Source organism: Canariomyces notabilis (genome assembly GCF_033297395.1).
Source record: "Canariomyces notabilis strain CBS 508.74 unplaced genomic scaffold N656scaffold_5, whole genome shotgun sequence".
NCBI lineage: Eukaryota > Fungi > Ascomycota > Sordariomycetes > Sordariales > Chaetomiaceae > Canariomyces > Canariomyces notabilis.
Genome location: NW_027041827.1, coordinates 685,130 through 707,441, shown reverse-complemented (window position 1 = coordinate 707,441; position 22,312 = coordinate 685,130). Strand labels below are relative to the sequence as shown.

At 54.6% G+C, this 22,312-nt stretch overlaps 9 protein-coding genes across 9 annotated transcripts; 3 read left to right on the top strand and 6 right to left on the bottom strand.

Moving 5' to 3' along the window:
* Positions 1 to 115: 115 nt before the first annotated feature.
* N656DRAFT_776864 (tyrosinase-like protein) lies at positions 116 to 1,721 on the top strand. The gene is made up of 2 exons (XM_064814725.1): positions 116 to 568; positions 632 to 1,721. Exons 1-2 carry the CDS (start codon positions 333 to 335, stop codon positions 1,632 to 1,634), a joined length of 1,239 nt encoding a protein of 412 aa, XP_064672256.1. The 5' UTR covers positions 116 to 332; the 3' UTR covers positions 1,635 to 1,721.
* A 351-nt stretch (positions 1,722 to 2,072) lies between these two features.
* On the top strand, positions 2,073 to 3,532 carry N656DRAFT_776863 (uncharacterized protein). The gene has a single exon (XM_064814724.1). It carries the CDS (start codon positions 2,376 to 2,378, stop codon positions 3,309 to 3,311), a length of 936 nt encoding a protein of 311 aa, XP_064672255.1. The 5' UTR covers positions 2,073 to 2,375; the 3' UTR covers positions 3,312 to 3,532.
* A 6-nt stretch (positions 3,533 to 3,538) lies between these two features.
* N656DRAFT_827657 (uncharacterized protein) lies at positions 3,539 to 4,304 on the bottom strand (the record flags this gene model as incomplete). The annotated part of the gene is made up of 4 exons (XM_064818514.1): positions 4,034 to 4,304; positions 3,889 to 3,957; positions 3,749 to 3,824; positions 3,539 to 3,656 (listed from the first exon to the last, which is right to left on the bottom strand). Exons 1-4 carry the CDS (start codon positions 4,209 to 4,211, stop codon positions 3,539 to 3,541), a joined length of 441 nt encoding a protein of 146 aa, XP_064672254.1. The 5' UTR covers positions 4,212 to 4,304.
* Positions 4,305 to 6,513: 2,209 nt separating this feature from the next.
* N656DRAFT_749192 (ankyrin) lies at positions 6,514 to 8,599 on the bottom strand. The gene is made up of 2 exons (XM_064812969.1): positions 7,803 to 8,599; positions 6,514 to 7,735 (listed from the first exon to the last, which is right to left on the bottom strand). Exons 1-2 carry the CDS (start codon positions 8,228 to 8,230, stop codon positions 6,673 to 6,675), a joined length of 1,491 nt encoding a protein of 496 aa, XP_064672253.1. The 5' UTR covers positions 8,231 to 8,599; the 3' UTR covers positions 6,514 to 6,672.
* A 689-nt stretch (positions 8,600 to 9,288) lies between these two features.
* On the top strand, positions 9,289 to 13,096 carry N656DRAFT_541901 (acetyl-CoA synthetase-like protein). The gene is made up of 4 exons (XM_064810005.1): positions 9,289 to 9,375; positions 9,448 to 10,025; positions 10,080 to 10,242; positions 10,296 to 13,096. The coding sequence occupies exons 2-4, from the start codon at positions 9,475 to 9,477 to the stop codon at positions 12,819 to 12,821; spliced, it is 3,240 nt and encodes a 1,079-aa protein (XP_064672252.1). The 5' UTR covers positions 9,289 to 9,375; positions 9,448 to 9,474; the 3' UTR covers positions 12,822 to 13,096.
* Positions 13,097 to 13,673: 577 nt separating this feature from the next.
* N656DRAFT_541976 (uncharacterized protein) lies at positions 13,674 to 15,134 on the bottom strand. Its single transcript, XM_064810006.1, has one exon. The coding sequence runs from the start codon at positions 14,757 to 14,759 to the stop codon at positions 13,800 to 13,802; it is 960 nt and encodes a 319-aa protein (XP_064672251.1). The 5' UTR covers positions 14,760 to 15,134; the 3' UTR covers positions 13,674 to 13,799.
* On the bottom strand, positions 14,547 to 16,308 carry N656DRAFT_541794 (kinase-like protein). The gene is made up of 2 exons (XM_064810004.1): positions 15,205 to 16,308; positions 14,547 to 15,134 (listed from the first exon to the last, which is right to left on the bottom strand). The coding sequence occupies exons 1-2, from the start codon at positions 16,116 to 16,118 to the stop codon at positions 14,909 to 14,911; spliced, it is 1,140 nt and encodes a 379-aa protein (XP_064672250.1). The 5' UTR covers positions 16,119 to 16,308; the 3' UTR covers positions 14,547 to 14,908.
* Positions 16,309 to 18,736: 2,428 nt separating this feature from the next.
* N656DRAFT_705626 (lytic polysaccharide monooxygenase) lies at positions 18,737 to 19,507 on the bottom strand (the record flags this gene model as incomplete). The annotated part of the gene is made up of 2 exons (XM_064811286.1): positions 18,737 to 18,823; positions 18,881 to 19,507. 2 exons carry the CDS (start codon positions 19,505 to 19,507, stop codon positions 18,737 to 18,739), a joined length of 714 nt encoding a protein of 237 aa, XP_064672249.1.
* A 1,508-nt stretch (positions 19,508 to 21,015) lies between these two features.
* Positions 21,016 to 22,312, bottom strand: N656DRAFT_776855 (PEBP-like protein). The gene has a single exon (XM_064814723.1). The coding sequence runs from the start codon at positions 21,875 to 21,877 to the stop codon at positions 21,254 to 21,256; it is 624 nt and encodes a 207-aa protein (XP_064672248.1). The 5' UTR covers positions 21,878 to 22,312; the 3' UTR covers positions 21,016 to 21,253.

Below are 22,312 nucleotides of genomic sequence, written 5' to 3'. Positions count from 1 at the left end.
TAGTACCAAGTGGGCGGAAACCCCTACGCGCTTCCCAACTCAGCAACATAACCGACTGAAGGATTGAAATAATTGAAATTGCCTGCATTGGTTGCATCTCTAGCACCTCGAACTGAGAAAACCGAGGCATCACTGAGGGAAAAGTTCCACGACAGGAACCCTGCAGGCCTGCACCGGGCAGTGGGCACTGCCTCGGGTCCAACTGCTTACGGATCTTATTAATGTTACCCTGCAGCCCGGCTCCTTTTGCCTCGCCTGCGTCTGTCAATGCTGCCAAGCTGAGTGCCTTCAGTTGCTCTGGTTCTTGTTCCTCCAGAACCAAAACACCAACCATGAAGGCTACACTGCTTGCGACTGCCCTTCTGGCCGTCGCCGGCCGGACGGCTGCCAGCGTGCTACCTCGAGATGCCGCCGATGACGGCCTCACGGAGCCCCAGGACTTGGCTGATCTCCTCGCCCAGGCGAGGTCCCAGGTCATTGGCGCCGTCGAGGAGAACGAGCAGCAGATGCGCAAGCGCGGCGAGACACCGCGGTGCACCACCCGCAACCTCGTCTTCCGCCGCGAGTAGTACGTGAACAAGCCCAATACCCCATGAAACTCCGTTCTCTAGCTGAACAATAACCTTCACAGCGGCTCGCTGTCCAAGAAGGAGCGGCTCGCCTACATCAACGCCGTCAAGTGCCTGCAGAGCAAGCCTCCGCGCACACCAGCGAGCGTGGCGCCCGGGGCCAAGTCGCGCTTCGACGACTTTGTCGTGACGCACATCCAGCAGACGCTACAGATCCACTACTCGGGCGTCTTCCAGCCGTGGCACCGCTGGTTCGTCTACCAGTACGAAAAAGCCCTGCGCGACGAGTGCGGCTACACCGGCTACCAGCCCTACTGGGACTGGCCGCGCTACGCCCGCGCGCCGCAGGACTCGCCCCTGTTTAACGGCGACCCCTACAGCCTGGGCGGCAACGGCGAGTACGTCCCCCACGACGGCCCCGTCATCGTACCCCCCGAGGGCGTCGGCGGCGGGCCCATCCAGCTGCCCGCCGGCGTCGGGGGCGGCTTTGTGCGGACGGGCCCCTTCGCTAACATGACGGTCAACCTGGGCCCCGTCGGCGGGCTGCGCGACACGGCTCCCGGTCCGCTGGGCGGGCTGGGCTACAACCCGCGCGGGCTGAAGCGCGATCTCGGCCCGGCCATGAACACCCGCTATGCTAACTACACGACGGTGCTGCGGCTGTTGACACAGCCGAATGTGGACGCGTTCCGGCTCGTGTCTGAGGGCGTGCCGTACACGGTCGAGATCGGTCCCCACGGCGGCATCCACTACACCATCAGCGGCGATCCGGGCGGTGACCTCTTTACTTCACCGGCTGACCCAGCGTTTTGGGTACACCACGGCCAGATGGACCGCATGTGGGCCGTCTGGCAGGCGCTCGGGGAGCTGGCGCCCGGCGCCAACAACCCGCGCCTTACGGACCTTGGTTCGGGCGAGTATGCCCACAACACGTGGCAGAACCAGCCCCCGTCGCCGTTGACACAGCTGTCGGATGTGATTGACATGGGCTATGCCGCGCCGTCGACAACGATTGGTAATGTCATGTCTACCACGGGCGGAGAGCTGTGCTATTTCTATCTGTGATTGTTGCAGGGAGGGACTGTGGGGGGTTGAATGTAGCGAGTGTCGGCATGTAAGTAGCTTATATAGATCTAATCTTTGTCTTTCCAGTCCTACTTGCCTGGTGACTGCCTCAATTCCATCCTACAAGTGTCAGGGCGCCTGCAGGCTTCAGTCCAGTGACTTAGACACCTTGATTTAGTCTACTTATGCTGCCCGCAAGACTTGTCGTTAGTGGGTGAATTACAGTCAGCCTCGGTACCTTAGGTAAATTGTCATACCGGCGGGTTGAGTATCCCGCTTTGTGTACGGAACCCACGCCTGGGTCAGGCCGCGTCTTTCCCACCGTTTCATGCCATTCTCAAGATTGGGGGTTCGCGGCACCTGGGCAGAACGGTGAAATGGTTGCCTCGTTGCGTCAGAATGGCGTTGTAATAATGCAGTTGGCTTCCCAACTGCAGCAAACAACTCGGCTAAATCCAAGACCAGCACAAGTTGTACAAGACGTGGCAGGGAGACACCAGTTCGCCTGACATGGCGGAACCAGTCCGAACCAACTTCTTTCGCTGATTGCCTCTCCCACTGTTCTTATCTTGTGGAAGGACTATTGCAGTGCCGCGGATTCTGCAATCTCGATCACTTCGAGTTTTCTCAGCGACACCGTCTCCAATCTTCCAGTTCAAGCTTGACATTCCCGTCAAGCGTCAAGGCGCCTAACCAGTTGATTACCCTCATTAGGTAGTCCTTGAAGCAGTTACGACCACCATGACCAGCCCAGACAATGGAAAGCGGTCGTCTGAGAGCGATGATTCGGACCAGACGTCCACGATTCTAGTACCTCCCAGTGCCGCCTTCACCGGATACCGCCCCTTCCCGGCCGTAATGAACCTCTACAGCAACTTCTCAGGAGTAGTCAACGCGTTAAAGACATTCAAACTCTGTGGTGCCACCGAAGACGACTTTCTCTACCTCGTCGAAGCACACTACGGTTTCACTCCTCGCGGCCCCCTCCACTTCGGACCCGGCTACTACCTCCGCAACGGGACAGGCCTCAAGAGCCCCATCCTCGCCGCCACGGGGGATGAGTTCCCACTGCCCTTGGTTGTCCAACTATTGAGACCCAAGACGGTAGTCAAGCTGCCCCCGCTGGACCAGGAGAAAAATCCCCACGACATGGTGACTGAGATAGTGCGCTCCACCACCAGCAAGGAGCATGGTGTAGCCTTTGGGTTTGAGATCGAGGTCGGCGTGAAGAGGATGATAAGGGAGGCGTTTGAGTGGCGGAAGACGGGTAGGGCCAGCAGCAGCAGTAGCAACAACAACAATAGTGGCGAAGTGGAGGAGCATCATGATGCCAACGCGGGAACTCGGTACACGCTGTACCGTCTCGCACCTGGTCACGCGAGCCGTTCCCTTAATGTATCCGAGGCGAGACCGTCACGATCGACATCCTCTTCCTCCTCGTCACCGCCCGTGGACGAGACGAAGGTTCAGATTGTGGCTGACCTGATTTTTGGCAACGTATTGAACTGGAAACACCCATTCACCTTGGAACTGAAAGGGGCTGGTCTGACGGGGGAGCTGGGCGATCGCTGGGCGTTGATGGTGGTCATGACTTCGTTGAGTCTCTTTTTCCTGCGCCAGGCAGGCAAGACGAACAAAACAACTGTTGCAGCTGCACAGAAACTGCATTCAAAGTAAGGTAGGGTGGTTTTGGAGCTAAGTAATGTACTTCAAGTTTGTCATATGACCTGTTCATAGTACGTGTTTACATCCATCTCTTCCATCATCATCACAAACAACATTGATGTTGCTTCACTGTTCCAACTCAAACCTGGAATTTGTTCCCACACATGCAGAACATCACCGAGCCACCCCCAGCGACGTCTCTCTCAGCCAGAGTCCTGGAGCCTGGAAGCTGGAGGCATCTAGCAGCCCGACAGCCAGCACAGGACGGATTCGGCATTGTCATTGGCGCCATTGTAGGCGCGAAGATCTCCAACTCGGCGCACGTTGTACAGGACACTTCCAGTGCACGAAGGACCCCTAAGGTTATAATCCGCTCACGTTAGCCAGGTGGTGCACTAGTAGGTACTAGTATTGTACATGGAGTATTGCACAGTATTGCCGTCACGTACATGTACAAGGCACAGACGATTTCGTCGGCCGCCTCGATGGAGCTGATGCTGTTGGTGAATGCAGCAGGCAAGTTGTCTGGAACCGACATTGTTAGTGTACCTGATTGATCAGCGTGCCAGGGGTATAAGGGGCTACCGACAGCAGTTATAGGGCTCGACCTGATCGGTGCGGCATCCTTCGTTGTCGAAGAAGTTGATAGCGTTGCAATCTAGGTCCAGGTATGTTAGTCTCAAATACAAGTCACTAAGGTATCGTAGCATCCCAAGGCTCGAGCGGACACTGACAGTGCAAGCTGTATGGGGCGCGTTTGGAGACGGTGTTGGGCGTCTCGGTAAGGTTGACGACCGGGGGAGCGCCTTGGGCGAAGACGAGACCATCGCCAACTTGGACATTGGAAGCCGGGGCGGCGACGGCCAGGGAGAGGAGAGAGAACAGAGAGACGATGCTGGTGGTGGTCTTCATTTTGAGTGATTGTGATTGGAAACTGGTCGTCAGAGGTGATGATCCGGTTTGGTGCTGGGATTAGGTTGAGGACTTGCGATGCTGCTGAGGTGGAAGTTGGATTCAAGGTTGAGATGGACCTCATTCTTATAGACTTCAACTCGTCTCTTGGATAAGAATCTGAATATACCCGTCCTCACTTGGCTTGCTGGTCAAATAGAGGTGAGAATGCAACACACTCTCAGGAGGCCATCTCCCTTAGGAGTCTCAATGGTTGCCTCCCATACTCCGAGTAAACAACGAAGAGGGAAACATCGGAGCATCTGTTCCAGCATTAGAGATCGTGGCAGAGTAATTCCGCACGTTGCAATATCGATCATATTCGTCAAAGCCACTGTATCCTGCCAGCTGACACTCTTCCTCAGCTAGCCACTGAAGCCAAAAGAGGATCGGAAGTCATCAACAACGGTTGCATTGCAGAGGACAGGATGCTGCTTGGCTTTGGTACAAGAGCAAGATGTCTGGAACTCAGAATTGGCAAACAATATATCACACTATAGGGGATTGTGAATAACGGTTAGAGGTAACATTGTCCTGTAGCCAAGAGAAGGAAGCGGTGAGCCTGTGAGGGTTCAGCTGTTATTAGCCGTGTTAAGAAGTCCTGCTGTTTCTGTAAGCGGTTTGTGGGATTACTCGGATCCAATCCCGTTACTCTACCTTACATGGCCAAGATAATCTCAAAAGAGTCGAGAAGTAGACCTGGAGTGTCTACCGACAGCGTTCAAGAGACTCCGATTACACCTCCATGATCAATGTGTCAGCTTCTCTCCAGTCTATGCACGACGCAGAAATGAAGGTTGCCCTCCGTTCAGGATTTGGCGGTAGCCGGAGCCCGAAGGGCATGCTTGACCAGATCCTTGGGTTGAAGACGCCTTCCCAGCATAAATGATGACTGGAACTAGCCCTGTTGCGAGCTCACACCAAGAAATTCGCCGAGGTTGGGATGGCGTCGACGGCGTAGTTGCAGTGAGATGGACTTTGAAGAAGACAGTGAAGGAGTGAGTGTAACGTTGTTGTTTGTGGGCTGTTGGATGATTGTTGGTCCCAACCAAAGCGCCCAGTATTGGCACATAACTTAGGTACCGACACATTACCTCATAGTTGCTCCCTCCTACTCAACAGCGAAGAATCCCGGGCCTGGCGGCTGGTTCCCAACTTGAACAATGCCATCTTTCTTCTTTGACTTCGTGCCTTGTATAGGGTATCTTACTGCATGTTCAATCCAACCTAGATCCCTAGATGTCGCTACAGTTATCGTGCTTTCCAAGTACCTAGGCAAGGACACTGCCCTCTCATGTGCCACCAGTTGTTTGCGAGTTGCGATCTGAGCCGCTCTTTTCCTCGTTGACGTGTGCAGCCTCCACGTCTCGGCCCAGCGTGCGTGCGAAGCCTGACACAAGGACCATTGATCATTTTCAATCGCCCTCGTCTCCAGTCCCACCTGTCACGGTTCCTTCGCACAGGCCGCAACCACCCTTAGCAGCAGCACCATTCATGCCCGACCACTCCCCCCTTTTCCGCCAGCCCCTGCCTCTTCCCCAACCCCTCAGTGCAGCTGGCCTAGAGCAAGGGATCATGCCGATGCTAACCTCGTATAAACTGGTCAACCACAAGGACAGTGGGGGGTGGGGCATCAGGTTGCGATAGAAGCGCTAGGGTATATTAAGGGGTGGACTCATTGTCGCTACCTGAAAGGTAACAGACTACTAGGCGTTGCCCGGAGGTCCTGGGGAAGTCCTGGAAGCATCCCAGCAGGAGTCTATGCGGCTAGCCCCAATCGAATGAATCGTGGAACCCGAGGGTGTGGTGACGCGGATACTATTAGGATTGTTCTCGAGCCCGCACTCAATGCGATAGCCGGGCGGAAGGAAAGTGTTGAAGCCTTGAATCAGGTTCGGATGGCCGGCAAATAATTCGGATACCCTACTGATAACGCGGGGCGTGTCGATTCTAAGCAATGTTAGCGGGTCTAAACGAGGCAAGTCGGTTAGTTGCACTAACATCTGGCTCGTGAAGTCCCCCATAATATCGAAAAAACCACTGTATACCTCTGGCTGCTCGTGGAATTGAACCTTGATCTCGTCGAGGTAATCAAGAGCATCCTGAGAACCACATGGTCAGCTCGTCAAAATAGATGGCGGCTAGGGATTCTTTAGGTTGCCTACATTCAAGATAGGCTGTTGTCCTTGAGGCATACCGCCAGGCCCAGGAGGCATGGCGTGTGCTGAGCCCATGCCAGAGGCAAAAGGCAACTGTTGGATTCCCCCGACGTCTGCGCCCTCATCGATCAACGTTTTTGCGATCTTGAGAAATCGTTTTGAACAGGGCCCCAGGAGTAGCACGTTGACTGTTTTGCCATGGATCAAGAAACTGTCAGATAAGTTGCGGGAAAGAAGGGGGGGCGGGAACTTCAATGGGTGTATCACATACTACCCGCAACCACAAAGTTGGGGTCAGCGCCTTCTTTAAGAAGAAGGCGCACAATGTCGCTGTCATAAATCGCACATGCGGTACCAAGTGGGGTTATTCCAACTCTTATGAACTCTATTAAGGGACGGTGCCAGCTGACCTCGGGTCGGAGCAGGTCATGTGTTTCTGGGGCCAAGTAGTCGTTCTTATCGGCGCCATGGAGGAGTAGTAGTTTGATGGCACTTTCGCGTCTCCTGAGAATGGCGTGGTGAATCGGTGAGATGCCACTCCTGTCGCGTTTGTTTGGGTCAAAGCCGGCGCTGAGGAGGACAGCCATCGTCTCGTCGGTCTCGTAATCGATTGCTTCATGCACTAAATACGGTCCTTCAGAATCATCCAGACGCTCCCTCAAGGCTCCAAGAAAATCAGCAACGCCGGCGCTCCCTTCACTAGTCCGGATAGCATCGAGCAGCACGGGGACTGAACTGTCTACCGTGGCTCCTTTCCGCATCAGGAGTGCAGCTAAGCCAAATGACTCGACATTGATAGCGAGACTGAGCGGTGAGCGTTGGTTCCCATCCCTTATATTGACATTTGCCCCGCTCTCAATAAGGATTTCTGCCGTCGATGCATCGTCGTACACGACACAGAAATGAAGGGCCGTCCGGCCGTCAGGCAGCCGCAGATCCGGCGACTCGCCGAGCGATAGAAGCGCCTTGACCTGCTGCATATTCCCGGCCTTTGCAGCCTGCACGAGAGGGGGAAGTTCCTGAGGGTGAAGCTCCTGAGTAGCATAGCACCCCGGTGGTGGCGACAGTGGCCGAGACATAGTCGGTGGCGCAAGAACACTAGCTTGGTTCTGGTCCTGGGCCTCGAGAAACTTTCTCAAGGGCAACCCAACATCGGTCATAAGGGAAAGAGAGACTCTCCTTCCCGAGAAGGCAGAAACACTCTCGACGTCATCTTCCAATCGGCGACGGAAGGCTCTTGCGTGCTTGGAGTTTTGAAGGGCGAGTCTGTTCATCCCGTTGGCTATCTCATCCATGATTGCTTGCTGACCTTTTCCAAGGAGATGCCTGCACTGCATGTTAGACCATATCCCCAATCTCTGTGACACTTAGATGAGTGAGATGAAGAACGCACGAGTTTAGCACGGTGATGGATAGCTCGAGCATGGCCCTTGAGTCCCTTAGTCTGTCCTTCAAGGCCGTAATCTGACCGCTCTGAAAGAACCAATTGACTGCTCGCAATGGACTTCTCCGGCCGGTGTTCTTGTTGAAGAAATGGCTCAGCTGCTTTTCAATGTCCTTCATGATGTCCTGGCAGCGCTGGAGACACTCTTTGACAGTGTCTTCGAGCGGTCGGTCCTCGGGCCGCGGCTTATTCCTAAGAAGGACATTGTGAGCCGACTGCACCAGAGACGACAGATGCTGCAATTCGAATCGCAGGTCGGTGATTTCGTCCGGTGCATTCTGGATCTTGGCGATGATGGCGATAATCTGGCGGGTACATTGACCAGTGAATGCGAGCACACCTGTAATGCCTGCGACGACGGATAGCGGATCCGCCATGGTTCCGTTTTCAGAGATTGAAACTTATTGACAACAGATGTACCGCTTCCGTGGGACTTGTTGTGAGTTGTCCTATGGCGAGGATAGGTACCTTACCTTACATTTTTGGGGTAGGTTGCTCAGCTGATCACGAGAGATTGGGCTGCCTGCGGAAGCCTGCCGCTCCGCCACGCTACATGTGGCTCAGACTTAGAGTCTCAGACGGGGCGAACGTGAATGAAGTTCCAGCCAACGGGTAGTTTGACAAGTCTGTTGCTACGTGTAATCCTCTGCAAGTGCCTTTGGCTACCCTGCAGGCGTTGAATGTTGCGATCGCCCTAGAACGCCTGCCTTTCTTCATCGTCTGTTGCACTGGCCTGGGGATTTGATCCGCTCTGAATATTACTGCGGAATCTGAGGAATTGGGCCACTGCAGCCATCTCAACGTTTGTGGTGGGCGGGTGACTATGGGCGTGACCTCACTGACCTGAGCCTGGCAGGTGGATGGAAAAAACGGGGTTAGGGTTAAATTTGGCCCCACACTGCCCGCGTATCCAAGACCCGCTGCCCCCCGATACCAACTCACGTCTGATGAGGGAAGCTACCTGGGCCTTTCATGCGTAGCGATCGATCTGTTCCTTCCGTATCCAGAGGGAGATTGGAAAAACCGCTTGACAGGGCAAGCTCAACCGATAGATGGCATCTCCATGGGAGCCAATGACGCCTTGCACGTGCTGCTTCTCGACCCGAAGTGCCAAACATGATGCGACTGGCCCTCAGAGACCACCCGCCGCCACGCCTCAAACCACGGCTCTATCCAATCCTCCGTCCATCCTTCATCCAATCCTCCGTCCATCCTTCATCCAATCCTCCATCTCATCCTCCATCCAATCTTGATGAAGGTCTCGCGGTAACTATATTAAATGAAGTCCCCGGAAATACAGAAACGAGAGCTTGCACATGAGTCCTGGGGAGGGGAGTCACAACCAACAGACACTAAACACCTGGCCCGAAACAGCAAGCATCATGATCCTTACACAGTAAGTTGGGCCCCACCATGCATGGTCTTTGCGATCTCATGCTGGGGGTCTTTGCCGACTCGCTGCCGACCATCCATTACTACTCCTATTTAACCCTCTCCTTCCCATCCTGTAACTTGTAAGTTGGTAAGCGCAAATCTTCCAACTGTGACTTTGAAGCGAGACTCTGACTTAGGCATTCTGTATACAACGTTATAGCACAATCGATTCCTGGACAATCGAACCATGGCGGATTCCAAGCACGCCCGTATTGCCCAATGGCAGGACGATCCGCTGTTGCCAAACATGGTCGACCGGCTTGCCCGTGAGATGCCGGATGCCGTGTACGGAGAGTGGCCGGTGCTGCCCACTTCGTACGACGCCGGCTTCCACGCCGTCACATATGCCCAGCTGGCCAACGCCGCCAACGGGCTGGCTTGGTGGATTCTTGACCAGTTCGGCCAGCCGAGCAAGACAGGCGAGGTCCTGGCTTACATGGGCCCCAACGACGTGCGGTTTACTGCTCTGATCCTCGCCGCCATCAAGACGGGCTACGTGATCTTCCTCACATCCCCCCGCAACAGCGCAGCAGCACACCAAGCGCTGTTCGATCGCCTCTCATGTGGTGTCCTTGTTACGCCAGACCCACTGCCTGCTCCCGCCGAGCCGGTCCTTGAGCAAATCCGGCCCCGTCACCTGCGTATCCCATCGATCGACAAGCTTTTGAACGACAAGTATCCCGAGTACCACTACGCCAAGTCGTTTGAAGAGGCTCGCTGGGATCGGATCTGGATCCTGTAGGACTGAGTTGGGTGTTTTTCTCTCGTCTTAAAGAGTCTAACATGGCACAGGCATACTTCCGGGTCGACAGGCATTCCAAAGCCCGTGACTTGGACCCACGAGTCGCTAGCACGCCACTGGAACGGCACCGCCCTGGCGGCTCCTGACGAGATTCGGTCTTTAGAGAGCTCGTATATCGGCAAGCGCGTGCTAAACACGTTGCCGCACTTCCATGTAAAGTCCGAGTCATATCTCGCCGGCCACACACACAGGCTAACCGTCACCAGGGTGGCGGGTTTGGCCAGTACGTTCTCTACGCCATTCCTTTCGGGAACGTCGTCATCTCGCCTGCCACTACCACCATCGCCACTGCCCAGGGGGTTGTCGAGGCCTTGAAACGGTGCCCAGCAGATATAGCAGTGCTTGCGCCGTCCATCGTGGCCGAGCTAGCCCAGAATCCCGAGCTCCTTGACTACTGCGCCAAGAACTTGGAGCGAATCCTCTACATTGGAGGAGACGTGCCGCAGGCCCTCGGCGACCAGGTCGCCGCCAAGGTCCCGCTGTGCTGTCGATTTGGTACGTCCGAGACTGGGTTTCCTCACCAACTACTTCCAGCCGAACTGGAACTTTCACCCTCCGACTGGAATTACCTCCGCTTGCATCCAAATACTGGCTTTGTGTTTGAGGAAGCCACCGACGGTGTCTACGAGCTCGTCTTCCGGCATAACGATTTGCTCGGTACGCAAGTCCAATTTGCCATACGGGAATTCATCAATTTTGACAAGGAATACCGTACCCGCGATCTGTTCGAGCCGCATCCGACCGTGCCGGACATGTGGCGATGGCGGGCCCGGGCCGACGACGTGATTGTCTTCCTCAATGGCGAGAAAACCAACCCCATCTCAATGGAACAGTATATTGTTACCCACGCCCCTGAACTGAGCGCCGCTCTTGTCCTGGGGGCCCAAAGGTTCCAAGCAGCTCTGCTCGTCGAGCCAGCCGCCGCCAGCGCCGACCGCCGGCTGACGACGGCCGAGCAGGCCGCCCTGATCGAACGCATCTGGCCTGTCGTGGAGGAGGCCAACCGCGCGGCTCCAGCGCATGCCCGTGTGGAAAAGTCGCTGATTCTGGTTGCGACGCCGCACCGTCCCCTTGTCCGTACACCCAAGGGAACCATCCAGCGTGCCGCCAGCGTGGCCCAGTACGCGGCCGACATTGACCGCTTGTATGCCGATGCCGATGTTGTCGTCGTCGAGGAAGAGGCGGCGGGTTCGGGGCTGGATCCGACTGACGCAAAGGCCGTTCGGCAGTTTGTCCGACAGGCTGTCGCAGATGTTACGGGCTGGAATAACGTAGACGAAGCGGTCAACTTGTTTGAGCGCGGCCTGGACTCGCTGCAGGTTCTCCGCCTGACACGGGCGCTCCGCCGCGGGCTGTACCAGCCGGATCTCGCCATGTCCACCGTCTACCAGAACCCATCCGTTGCCCAGATTACGGCTGCCGTCATGAATAGCAATGATGCTGTTGTGGATCATGGCCAGACGATGACGCAGTTGCTATCCACGTACCGTGCCTTGATCCAGCAGATCCCAGTCGCGAGCAGTACCAAGCCAAGCCCCAAGGAGCTCTCTACACCGGTCAATGTCATTCTCACGGGCTCGACCGGCACTCTGGGTACACTTCTTCTGCAGGCTTTACTTAGCCGTCCGGAGGTTAGTCACGTCTTCTGTCTGAACCGAAGCGCCGACGGCGGACGCGCTGGTCAGGGGGACCGCTTTACATCCGCCGGATTTCCCGTTGACACCCTCGACGACGCCAAACGCATCACCTTTTTGCATGCAGATCTCTCCCGGCCATACTTGGGTCTCGACGAGGAGACGTACGCCTCGCTGCGCGACCGCGCCGGCCTCGTGATCCACAACGCCTGGCCCGTCAATTTCAACCTGTCGCTGACCGCCTTCCGCCCCCAGCTGGCCGGCATGGTGAATCTCTTTACGCTCGCAAGTCAGTGCCACATGCGTTTTGTCTTTGTTTCGTCAGTGGGCGCGGTGAGCGGACGCTCGCCCGACGCCGGACCGGCTGAGGAAGCGATCTACGAGGGCCTGGACACGCCGTTCCGGAACGGATACTCGCAGAGCAAGTTCCTGGCTGAGCTGCTGTGCGACACTGCGGCGCGGCATCTGGACCTGTCTGTCTCGGTCTTGCGCGTCGGACAGATTGCTGGGTCGGTAAACAGTCCCGGCATGCCGTGGAGCCGCGCCGAGTGGCTGCCCAGTCTGGTTCTTAGTTCCCTCTATCTGGGTTGTCTACCGGACAACCTGGGTCCGTCGTTTTCTGACGTCGACTGGGCCCCTGCTGACCTGCTGGCCGAAGTGGTCTGCGATCTAGCACTGACGGGCAGCGAACGAAAGACGGACGGTGCCGATGTGTTCCATCTTCGCAACCCGCACACGACGCCCTGGAACATGCTTCTGCCCGCCATCCTTGACGCAGCGCGCAGGCAGGCCAACGGGAAGCAAACGCTCGAGATCGTGTCGCCTCCTGTCTGGTTGGCGCGCCTGGAGAAGAGCGTCGCTGGCAAGGGGGATAACGACCTGGTTTCGTTGGCTGTTGTGAATCCAGCCATCAAGCTCCTGGACTTTTACCGCAACGGTCTATGGGGCTCGGGCAGCAATCTCCCAGCTCAGGTTTCCTCGTCGGCCATTCTATCGGTCAAGCGGGGATTGGATGCTAGTTCGACGTTTCGGAATATGCCCGCTGTGAGTCCCGAATGGATGCGGAAGTGGGTTGAGGAATGGGTAGGTACGGAGTAAGGTAAGGTGAAGTATCCGTAAGTACTCCTTAGTTATGACTTTGGGCTGCTGTGCTAGTAACGACAGGGGTGTCAAAAGGGGTTGGAGGGGACTGCATCCGGTTGCTGTAGCAACCAAGACACCGGTAGCCACGATATAAACACCAACTGCCTATGCACATCAACTGCTTATTTGGAAGATGCGTATGTTATAATAACTCACATGATAGTTTCAATGAACCTCTGAGGGCCTCTGCAGTGGATGTGCATTTGCTGTGTTAATCTCTACGAACTCACTGCACTGACTGCAGTGGCAAATCGAAGACTGTTTAAAACCAAAAGAAACGGAGCAGCATCATGTATCTTCGAGGTTCAAATTTCAGCGCAATAACCTGAGGTGAGCGTTGTGTTCAATATGTGTGTCTAAGATTCAGGGGCAGTGCACGGTATCCGTCCTAAGCCCCTGAACAAAACAGTGCACGCCAAGCAAGGGGAACATCACAAACTCCTAAGTAACATATTGCAACACGCGGGGAAGATGAGGGTTACAAAGAATAGATATTGCCACAGTTATGGGAGCTCAGGGGATTCTAACAGAGACCACGAGAGCCCCATTGTCAGGGTCCATAATGCTGTCAACACAACAAAACAGGCTCTCCAAACGTGCACCAGGAGGACTGTTTACCGCGATACCGCAAGGGATCGCAATAATCTTCAAAGCGGGAATATATCCTCAAATTTTAAATGACGGCCAGCGTCCTGACATCCAGAGGAAGAGCTCTTAAGGACAAGGTTAAGAGCGTTTACGGCATTTGCGCACACCGCCGTGGAGAAGAAGTTCAGTCCTAATTCCAGTTTGCATGTAACAGTCTGACCAGCCTTGAATTAAAAGACATTGTACAAAGTAGCCGCCCCGTAACGCCGCGCCACAACCCAAAACCAAGTACATCTTGCGACGCACCTGAAATCTAGCATGGACATGATCTTACTCCAAAGCGAGTCAGCCCTCTCCCGGTCTCTGAAAGTTCTGGGCCCTAGGAATACACAAACATTGGCCTATGCCATGGAGAGGTATACTTCTCAATGAAACAACCTGATGACTTCCCAGACCGGAAACTCTTTGAGGGTAACCGGCCGGATCGCATTTGCTGCACGACCCAGCATGCGTTGATCGCGACGCGCAACACAACAGCAACAAGGCAACCTTCTGATCGGGATCCCTGCTCGCTCTCCCGTCTTTTACAATTCCAGAATCAAAATTGGAACGAAGATCAAATGTCAGCGGGCCTAGAATATCGAGGACATCGAGACTCGTCCGCTCCTGGCCTTGTCCTGGCATGTCGGAAATTCGTATGTCCGGTTCCAGCCGCTGGAAGTCGAACATAAACAAAGGCTTGGATGATTGTCCTTTGATGACCTTCAGGGCGCTCGGATTCGCACATTGCCCTAGGATATCGAAGGGTTCATGTTGTCTGCCCGCTCTCAGCCGCTGGATCAGGTCGCGTTTGGCCGAATATCCATGCCTCATAGGTACAACTTCAAGGCCGAGGAGCCGAACCGTGTCGATAGAGATGAAGCTCTTGGGGTAAGCTAGGTTCAAGGCTAGGGTAACATCAAGCCCTAACCCGCAAGGACTTGCAGCCTCGATAGATGCAAGGGGGAAGGAGACAAGCTTATCCTCCACGGAGAACAAAGCCTCGCAAGGAGAGCAAGTCCAATGCCATATACCCTCACTTAACTCCCTCAGAGTAGTGGCGGAGAGTGAGTACTGCCGGACCGTCCGCTTCCGCGGCAGACAGCTCAGCAAGCCGAATGTGTTATACATGATGTCGAGGGAGGAGAGTCTGGCGCTTGCCCGAGCGCGTTCGGTGAGGGAGGAGAGTATGGCGCTTGCCCTAGCGTAGACCTCGGTATTGCCTGCCCAGGCATACACTTTAAAGCACCCGTCCATCTCCACCATGGTCGAGTCCCTAGGGAAGCTGGTCCCCTGAAACGCCAGTGACGGTCGCAGCGTGGCCTGGGGCGCCTACATGGCGAGGTTCCCGGTTCTGTTGTATGGTAAATGTTTCTATTTCTGGGAGATACTTGCAATAGACCTCTTTTGTAAGGTCATTCCAAGATAATGGCGACCTCTCTTGCTGTCGGGCGATCAGCGGGCTTCAGGCTGAGACAACGGTCTACCAATTCGCAGTGCTCTCTTAACAATTGTAGGGAGCCGTTGCCGATTGTGGATTCACACTGCAAACCTCCTTCGTCGCCAAGGACTGATCTGATCATTAATAATCTGTGGCGGAGGGAGGCGAAGTTACGGCATCGCCTGTCACCATCCTTGAATCTGTACTTCTTGTTAGCGCTGGGAGATTGAAAGGAGGTTGGCTGCTGGTTGAACAAGCCGCATCACTGACCTTTCTTGATAGAAGTCTCTCAGTTCTTTCCAACCACCCACGAACCAAGTGAGAAACTCAAGGAATACACAGCCCAGGGACCATATGTCATACTGCTGTCTCGATAGATGGGACGTCAAAGAATTGGCCTCCGAGTGGGTGGATTCCGGGGGCGCATAAAGCCTTGACCGCCCCAGACCAAAATCTGAAAGGACAAGACTGCCAAATTTGTCGTTGGGTCCATCCTTGAACCAAAGAATGTTCTCTGGTTTGATGTCGCCGTGCCGGCCACAGATGCTAGCTTTCCCCTCTCCTCCAAACGAGTGAATCTCTTGCAACCCCTTCGCTATGCCACGGCACTGCCTAAGCATCCACTGGGCGTCCTCTGATCTGCGTTCCGTATCTGAAGAGTGCCAATAACTCGAAAGGTTGCCGTCTGCACATGGAAAAAGCAGGTGGTATGAGCCTTCCCTCTCGTACGCCATGAGTAGGCGCACTATGTGTGGGTGATTATTTTGTTCAAAAACCTTCAGTACTTCGAGTTCTCTCCTGAATGCATGTTCGTGGCCCGGTTTCAGAACCTTGAGTGCGAACGTCCCGTGATCTTGAAAGTGTACCTGATGCGAGGGAGACATTGTGACTTTCCAAACATCTGATGAACCACCTTCTGCGATGTGCTCCTTTTCTCGCCATTCAGGACCGTCTGGCATTACCGCATAGACCCAACAAAACTCGTCAATGACCATGAAATTCCGGGCGACCCACTTCAGCGACCACCTCGCGGGAGAAGAGAAGCCTGGGGGAAGTAGTGGTTGCGCTCGTGTTCCCGACGTGCGCTGCCGATGCATTTGAAGAACCGTTTCGACACTTGGGAATGTGGCTGAGTAGCTCTGTTTGCCCTTCCCCTTCCTGGGGGCTCGCACATCCAAAATCATCGATGTGATATGCGGTTCTTCCTCCTCTTGCAGCACAGCGAAGATCTCGAAAACCTCCAAGCCAGCGAATATTCCATTGTCGATTTCTTCAAAGGCCCCAGCGAGAAAGCCGGCGTTCAGGGGAAACCTCTCACAGTCCTCGGGGACGTCAAATGTCTTATAGGCAATGACACCCCTTTCTTTGGACTGGGTCAAGACTCCTGCTGTGCTGGTACCGGCACTTAGGAGAATCTCGTCTCGTAATGTCTGAATCGCGGCGGTGACAGTGCTGATATTTACAGTGCGGTCCAGCTCGGTTTTACGGCTCCCAAGCCCTTGAATTTCAACTCTAAGTGGCACGCAACTTTGCCAGCGTTCCAAACTGTGCTCGGGAGGGCTCGATGAGTCGCCTGTTTGAGTCGACAATGGCGGGGAGAAATTGGTTGTGTCACTTGTGGTACCCCAGCCCCATTGGCTCGAGGAACTCGACGGTTGTAACGAGGAGCTATGCGTGGATAAGTTTAGTGGCAGTGGTGCGGTTAGGCCCGCGGCAGAGATGTCGGTCTGTGACTGAACACGGTGTTCCGGGGGTTGTGCTTGGTCTCTCTGATCATACTCTGGGGCATCCGTGCCAGCCAAGGATGACGAAGGTCGCTCAATTTGATTGCTGGGACAGAACAGCTCCTTAAGTCCAGCTCGCACGTACGGCTTGGACCGTTTTAGCTCCTCCAGGTAGGACCGGGGCTCCTCACAGCTGCCTCCCGAGGACTCGAACTCGTCAAGGCTGCTGGAAACATTGCAGAAAGACTCTTCCTGCTCTGCTAGACTTGACGAGGTCTGCGCACGAAGTTTTTTACACTTCTCGCCCCGCAGCGCCGTCGCTCGAGAGTCCAATGAATTCCTGAATGGTGTCTGAAAAGCCCGGGGTCTGCGGCTGCTTAGGTTCCAGGCTTCCAGCGGGTCTTACTTTTTGCAGGTATCCATCATGAGTCCTATGACGGTGATGCTGTTACGGAGCTGTTCTTGGACCTTTGATATGTCGGTGACGTCGAACACCGTTCTCACGCCCTTTACAAGCGTTGTTGTTTGGGAACGTTGTTGAATCCTTCTCGCGTACTCTTCAATCTGTGCTGTAGCGCGCTCGACGAGCTTCTTCTCGTCCTCAAACCACCAAATGAACTTGTCTGGATATCCCGAGGTATCTTTTGCGATGGCCTCGTCAACGCAGCTGAGATAGAGACTGACGGTGCGGCCGTCCTGCTCAAGGCGATCTAGGACGTCGGGTGCGCCATCTATGGCTTCACACAATTGGCGCAACCCGCGAATCGCCTTGACGAGTGGGTCGACGATGACAACGGCACCTACTACGAGGCTAGGGAGTTCCATTGTCATTAGGTAGTCAACTATAGATACTAAGGGCTGTTTGGCTCGACTCTAAAGCCGATTGGACTTGAAGATGTTGGGAACTCGATCGAGTGGGTGATGTTGACGACGCGACATTGATAGCACACTGCACATGCAATGTATGAGAATGAAATGACGTGAAAAAGAAAGGGCGGTTGAAAAGAACTCAGCTTGGTTATGAAAGATTCCGACTGGACTCGCACCAATTGAACCTGTCAGTCTCCCAGGTCAGTCGCACAACATGAAGCCATAACCTTGGCAGGGCAGAATGGCAAGATTGACTGGACATCAGTACGCCACGCTTCCTCGAGGCGTTTTCACTGCCCCCGCCCGCGAACCACTGGGGACTTCAATGATTTTGGCCAGATTCGCAGCGAGGCCGAGCAGGCTCGCCCCCTTTCACGTGCCTGGTTGCCTGCATGGGGTCCGAGGAGTCCAGACATTAGGTGAATGTGGGCGTATTTTATGGGTGGTTGGAGTGAGCATGAGGTTGAAGTTGGGGTACCCAGTCTGAACCACAATAATCGTTTTTCCTGCCTTCAGATTTACACTGTGATACCCCCCGAGCTTACATACCTTAGGTACCTTACCTAAATAAGGCACACACAGTGGGGTGAATTACATGTACTTAGCTTTACCCGCGTCAAAGAATACAGGTATTGCCCCTTAAATGCATACAGTCCCCCCCTTGTTTGTTCGTTAGCGTGGTACATGCGGTGGATCTGGACAAGAAAAGGGAAAAGTGAGGTCCAGGCTGAAGATTCAGGGCGGAGAAGTCGAAGATTATGTAAGCCCGAGAAGGGTTTGTGGGCCAGATGCGCGTGGTTCAATTAACCGAAATTCCTATATCTCTGGGCTGTGGTTGGGTGAAAGAAATGGGGCAAGTTCCGCGCTAACAAACAAACAACGGTTGAACTATATGAAGGAAGAGCCAACGGGTACTTGATGCCTCCGCTATTACCAAGGGGCGATATTAAGGTAAACAGAGACTTGAACCTGACTAGATTCCGTGAAAGGGGTTGTCAATTAAAGATTGTCACTGATCGGTGTGGGCCATGCTATGGTGGCCGTACTGATATCAACTGGATAGGTACTAGGTATGAACTCGTTCGGATCGTTCCATCATCTATCGCCCCAGCCCCTGATGCAAATCTAACACGAATTCCTAGGTTATATCACATGGTTATCCTTCCGCTCCCCGTGCGGTTCTCCTATGGTTCCATTTAGATCACCACTCAGCAGGTGAAAGGCCTGGGGCCAGGAACCGTGTAGTTGGTGACGGGCGGCCAGTAAATGCTGAGCTTGACTCCGGGGTCAGAGCCCTACAAGATCATGTTAGCCCTAAGTCTTCCTTAATGGTTCATTACCGGGCAACTCACCGAGTACGCGCCCGGGAAGCTCACGGTCGAGGGCGTCTTGGACCCGGAACCGCCAACGACGTTGATCTGAGCGCACTCCATGTAGAACTGGGCACCGGGGTAGTTCGAGGCGCCGTGCAGGGCGAGCATCTCGGCGCGGAGCAGGTACTGGCCGGGGGCAATGCACTCGGGGATGCGGATGTTGTGGCGGCCCTGGCCGTTGATGACGCGCTCGGTGCCCCAGACGCCGTTGGAGAGGCCGTCCTCCTGGATCTTGAACCAGCCGCCGCCGACGCCCGAGTCCTTGGTCGCGTCGCTGACCTTTTTGAGATAGGCCATGGTAGGACCCTTGTGGCTGCTGTCCATGACGTCGTTGGGCGCAGACCCCGTCGTCGAGAGCATGTACCGCCAGATGGCGGTCACTGTCTGGCCGGCCTGAACTGTGATGACCTTGGAGGTGGGTGTCGTCGGGTTGGGGGGTCCGTTGCAGGCGATCGAGTTGGACGTGACGTCCTCGATCGGGCCGTTGTAAGACGGCACCCGGACACCCTGACCAACGCCCTGGTTGACACCGCCAACCTCGAGGGATGAGAAGATGGTGTGGGCGCTGGCGGCGCTGGCCAGAACAAGGGGGGCGAGAACCTTCATGCTTGCTGTTTGGGCCCGGATCAGATTCAGGGGTAGCGCAGTGATTTGGTCTGCCTCTAATTGCGAGTGTGCAATATGGGGAGTTTTGAGGGTATATATATGCGCATTGTGTGGCAATCCTTTCCTATAGTTGCGGAACTAAGTTTTGTTCGTTCTCGATGTCAAGACTGCTAAGGCGTGGCAGCCGGGTCTAGCTCCCGAACTTGGGAGCCAGTCCTTGACTGCCCTCGTGCTTGCCATTGCTGAAAACCGGGAAACGGCCCGTGTCACGAGTGGAAATCCGGGCGTGACCGTGATGGCAGTGCAACATCTCGGCGACTAGTCCCGGTAGGTGCAGGCGTGGGCGATCCGAACGACCGAGAAAGACACGCGGAACGTCGTGCTCCGGTGGAGTCTCCAGCAGCGTTACCATTGAAAGTTTGAAACCCTTGGCTTGCGGAGGGGAAACCCAGGGAATCGGGAATCCTGAACAATTGACCCAAGTACCAGCAGGAGGACTGGCAGATTTTCAACCTAAAATCATGTGTTGTCTCTCCATCCCACCCTGAAGGTGCATGTTTGCACGTGCAGTCCAAGACTCCAATGCGCAAGTATAAGAACAAAGGCTTTACGTACAACTTGCCCATTCCATCGACTTAAGACCTCGAGAGCTCTGATAACTTTCGTTAGACGAATACTCTCAGTCTCAGGTAGGCTGCTCTCTGCCCTGAGTGGTATAGCTATATCTCCTGCGCTGTCTAGGACTCTAGGTACAAGGGATGAGTGGCAAAGGGCTAGAAGTGGGTGTTAGCAGCCATTGACCTTGGCATGTATCCGTGATGGCTGCCGCAGGGATCATGATGGAAAACACGAAAAGTAGAATGCCAACACTCAGCTGCATGCTGGCGCCCAACTTGCACTCAGCTTGGCCCTACTTTGCGAAGCCGTCTTGCAAAGAGATGACACGCCTAACTTGGAGCTACTTGCAGTGTACATACAACGTTGGTATACATTAGGTAACATCACCGCTCAGCCGTGACCCGGTTGGGTACTAGGTACTTGTTTCTCTGTTAAGGTGTGAGCATCGAGGTTGGAGTCACTGGTCAGAGGCGAGGGCTGGCGAGGCTGTGAGGTCAGGCCAAGCTTGGCTTTTCGCCAGATAGATGAGAGGTAATAACTTCACAGTACCTACCTTACTAACTGATGTAAGAGGTAGACCCAAGTCGTTATGTCACTGAATCACAAAGACACTTGCAATCCGAGTCATGATGGCTGATGGCACTATTGCTGAGAGGGTAAAGCAAAGCCCATGGATGAAGCTGCTCCGGCTTTGTGATGCGGTTAGCGGGCTTCGAGTCATTGGACAAAGGGTCAGGACAAGGGGAATAAGGAGGCTATGCCTTGTATTGGTCATCAAGCACATTGAACTTCATAGGTATGCAGCCAAGCTATTCACCCCCTATCCATGAAGCTCGGCGTTCTTGCACCAACCAGATCACCAAAACAGTATCAGCTATTGCATGGAACATATGATGCTCTGCTATGATTGAACTTCTGAATACCTAGGAAGGTGTAAGGCTTGAAATCTGAGATGGCAGGTTGTAAATGTTCAGAATTCGGATGGATGATATATCAAAACCTCAAGTTTCGATTCCTGGTATTCACAGCCAAACCAGCTGAGGTCCTTCACAACATTCCAAGTTTGGCCCTGAACCTTCTGGAAGTTCGGCACTTGGCTATTCCCTGGGCAACCCCGTCCATACAAGCCTACTCCGCCCCCTTCCACCCATCACCAACCCCCCTCATCCACTGCACACCGACCAGCCTCAGCCCATGCCTTTCCACAAACTCCTCAGCCCTGAAGCTCCGCCGCTCCACAAACTCCACCCCGCCAACATCCCCAGCCTCCAACTTCAACCCCTCAGGCTCGGCAAAAAGCAGAAACAGGTAGCGATGTGGCCCAGACTCATCCTTGGGGCCGGGCGCCAGGTACGGCGTTAGCGTTCTGCCGGCACCGGCATCAGCCCCCTTCACCTCGACGCTGCCATCAGCAGTGTAAGGGATGCCCGTCACGACCCAGTGGCGCCAGTAGGCAAACTTGGGGTCGTCGGGCGTTGGCGCGTCCGGGTCGATCATCATGAGGGTGAGCGACTTGGGGGTTTCCCCGGTGGTAGTCTCAGTGGCCGGAGAGGAGATGGAAATCAGGGGCGCCTCCTTGACTTCGCTGACCCTCATCAGGGTTCCGTTGCTGATTGATTTGACATTATTGTTGCTGCTGTTGTAGAAGCGGACATCGAGGTGGACTGTGGGCTGGAAGGAATCCGGAATGACTTTGGAGGGGAGCAGGTTTGCGAGTCTGAGGGAGTCGAGGAGGGGGGTTGAACTCGCCATTTTGGAAGTGGATCAGTAAGGGTTGGCTTGGTTGGTACTAGGTGATGCTAAAAGTGATGCAAGTAGGGTGATGGTTCTGAGTCTTGTGATGCCGGGCGGACTGCGGTACTGCATGTCCTGTCTTCGGTTTCTTGGTGAAATAGGTGGTTGTGTGGGAGAGCACGTCGCGGATGATTGGTGGAAGATTGGTGGATCTTGAAGTTGTAAGTGGACCTGCGTCATCCTTGGCTCGGGGAAAACTGGAACGATGTTGAGTTTTGATCGAGTTGATCGTTAGATGCATGTGAATGCACCGGGCGGATATGCTCTTGAGTCTCTTGACATGTTTGTTCAATTGAAGGAAAAGAAGACATGAGAAAAATAAAGAAGAAGGAAGAGGAGCTGGAAGACCAAAAAGAAGAAAGAAGAGGGGGGAAAGAAGAAGAAAAGTAAGAC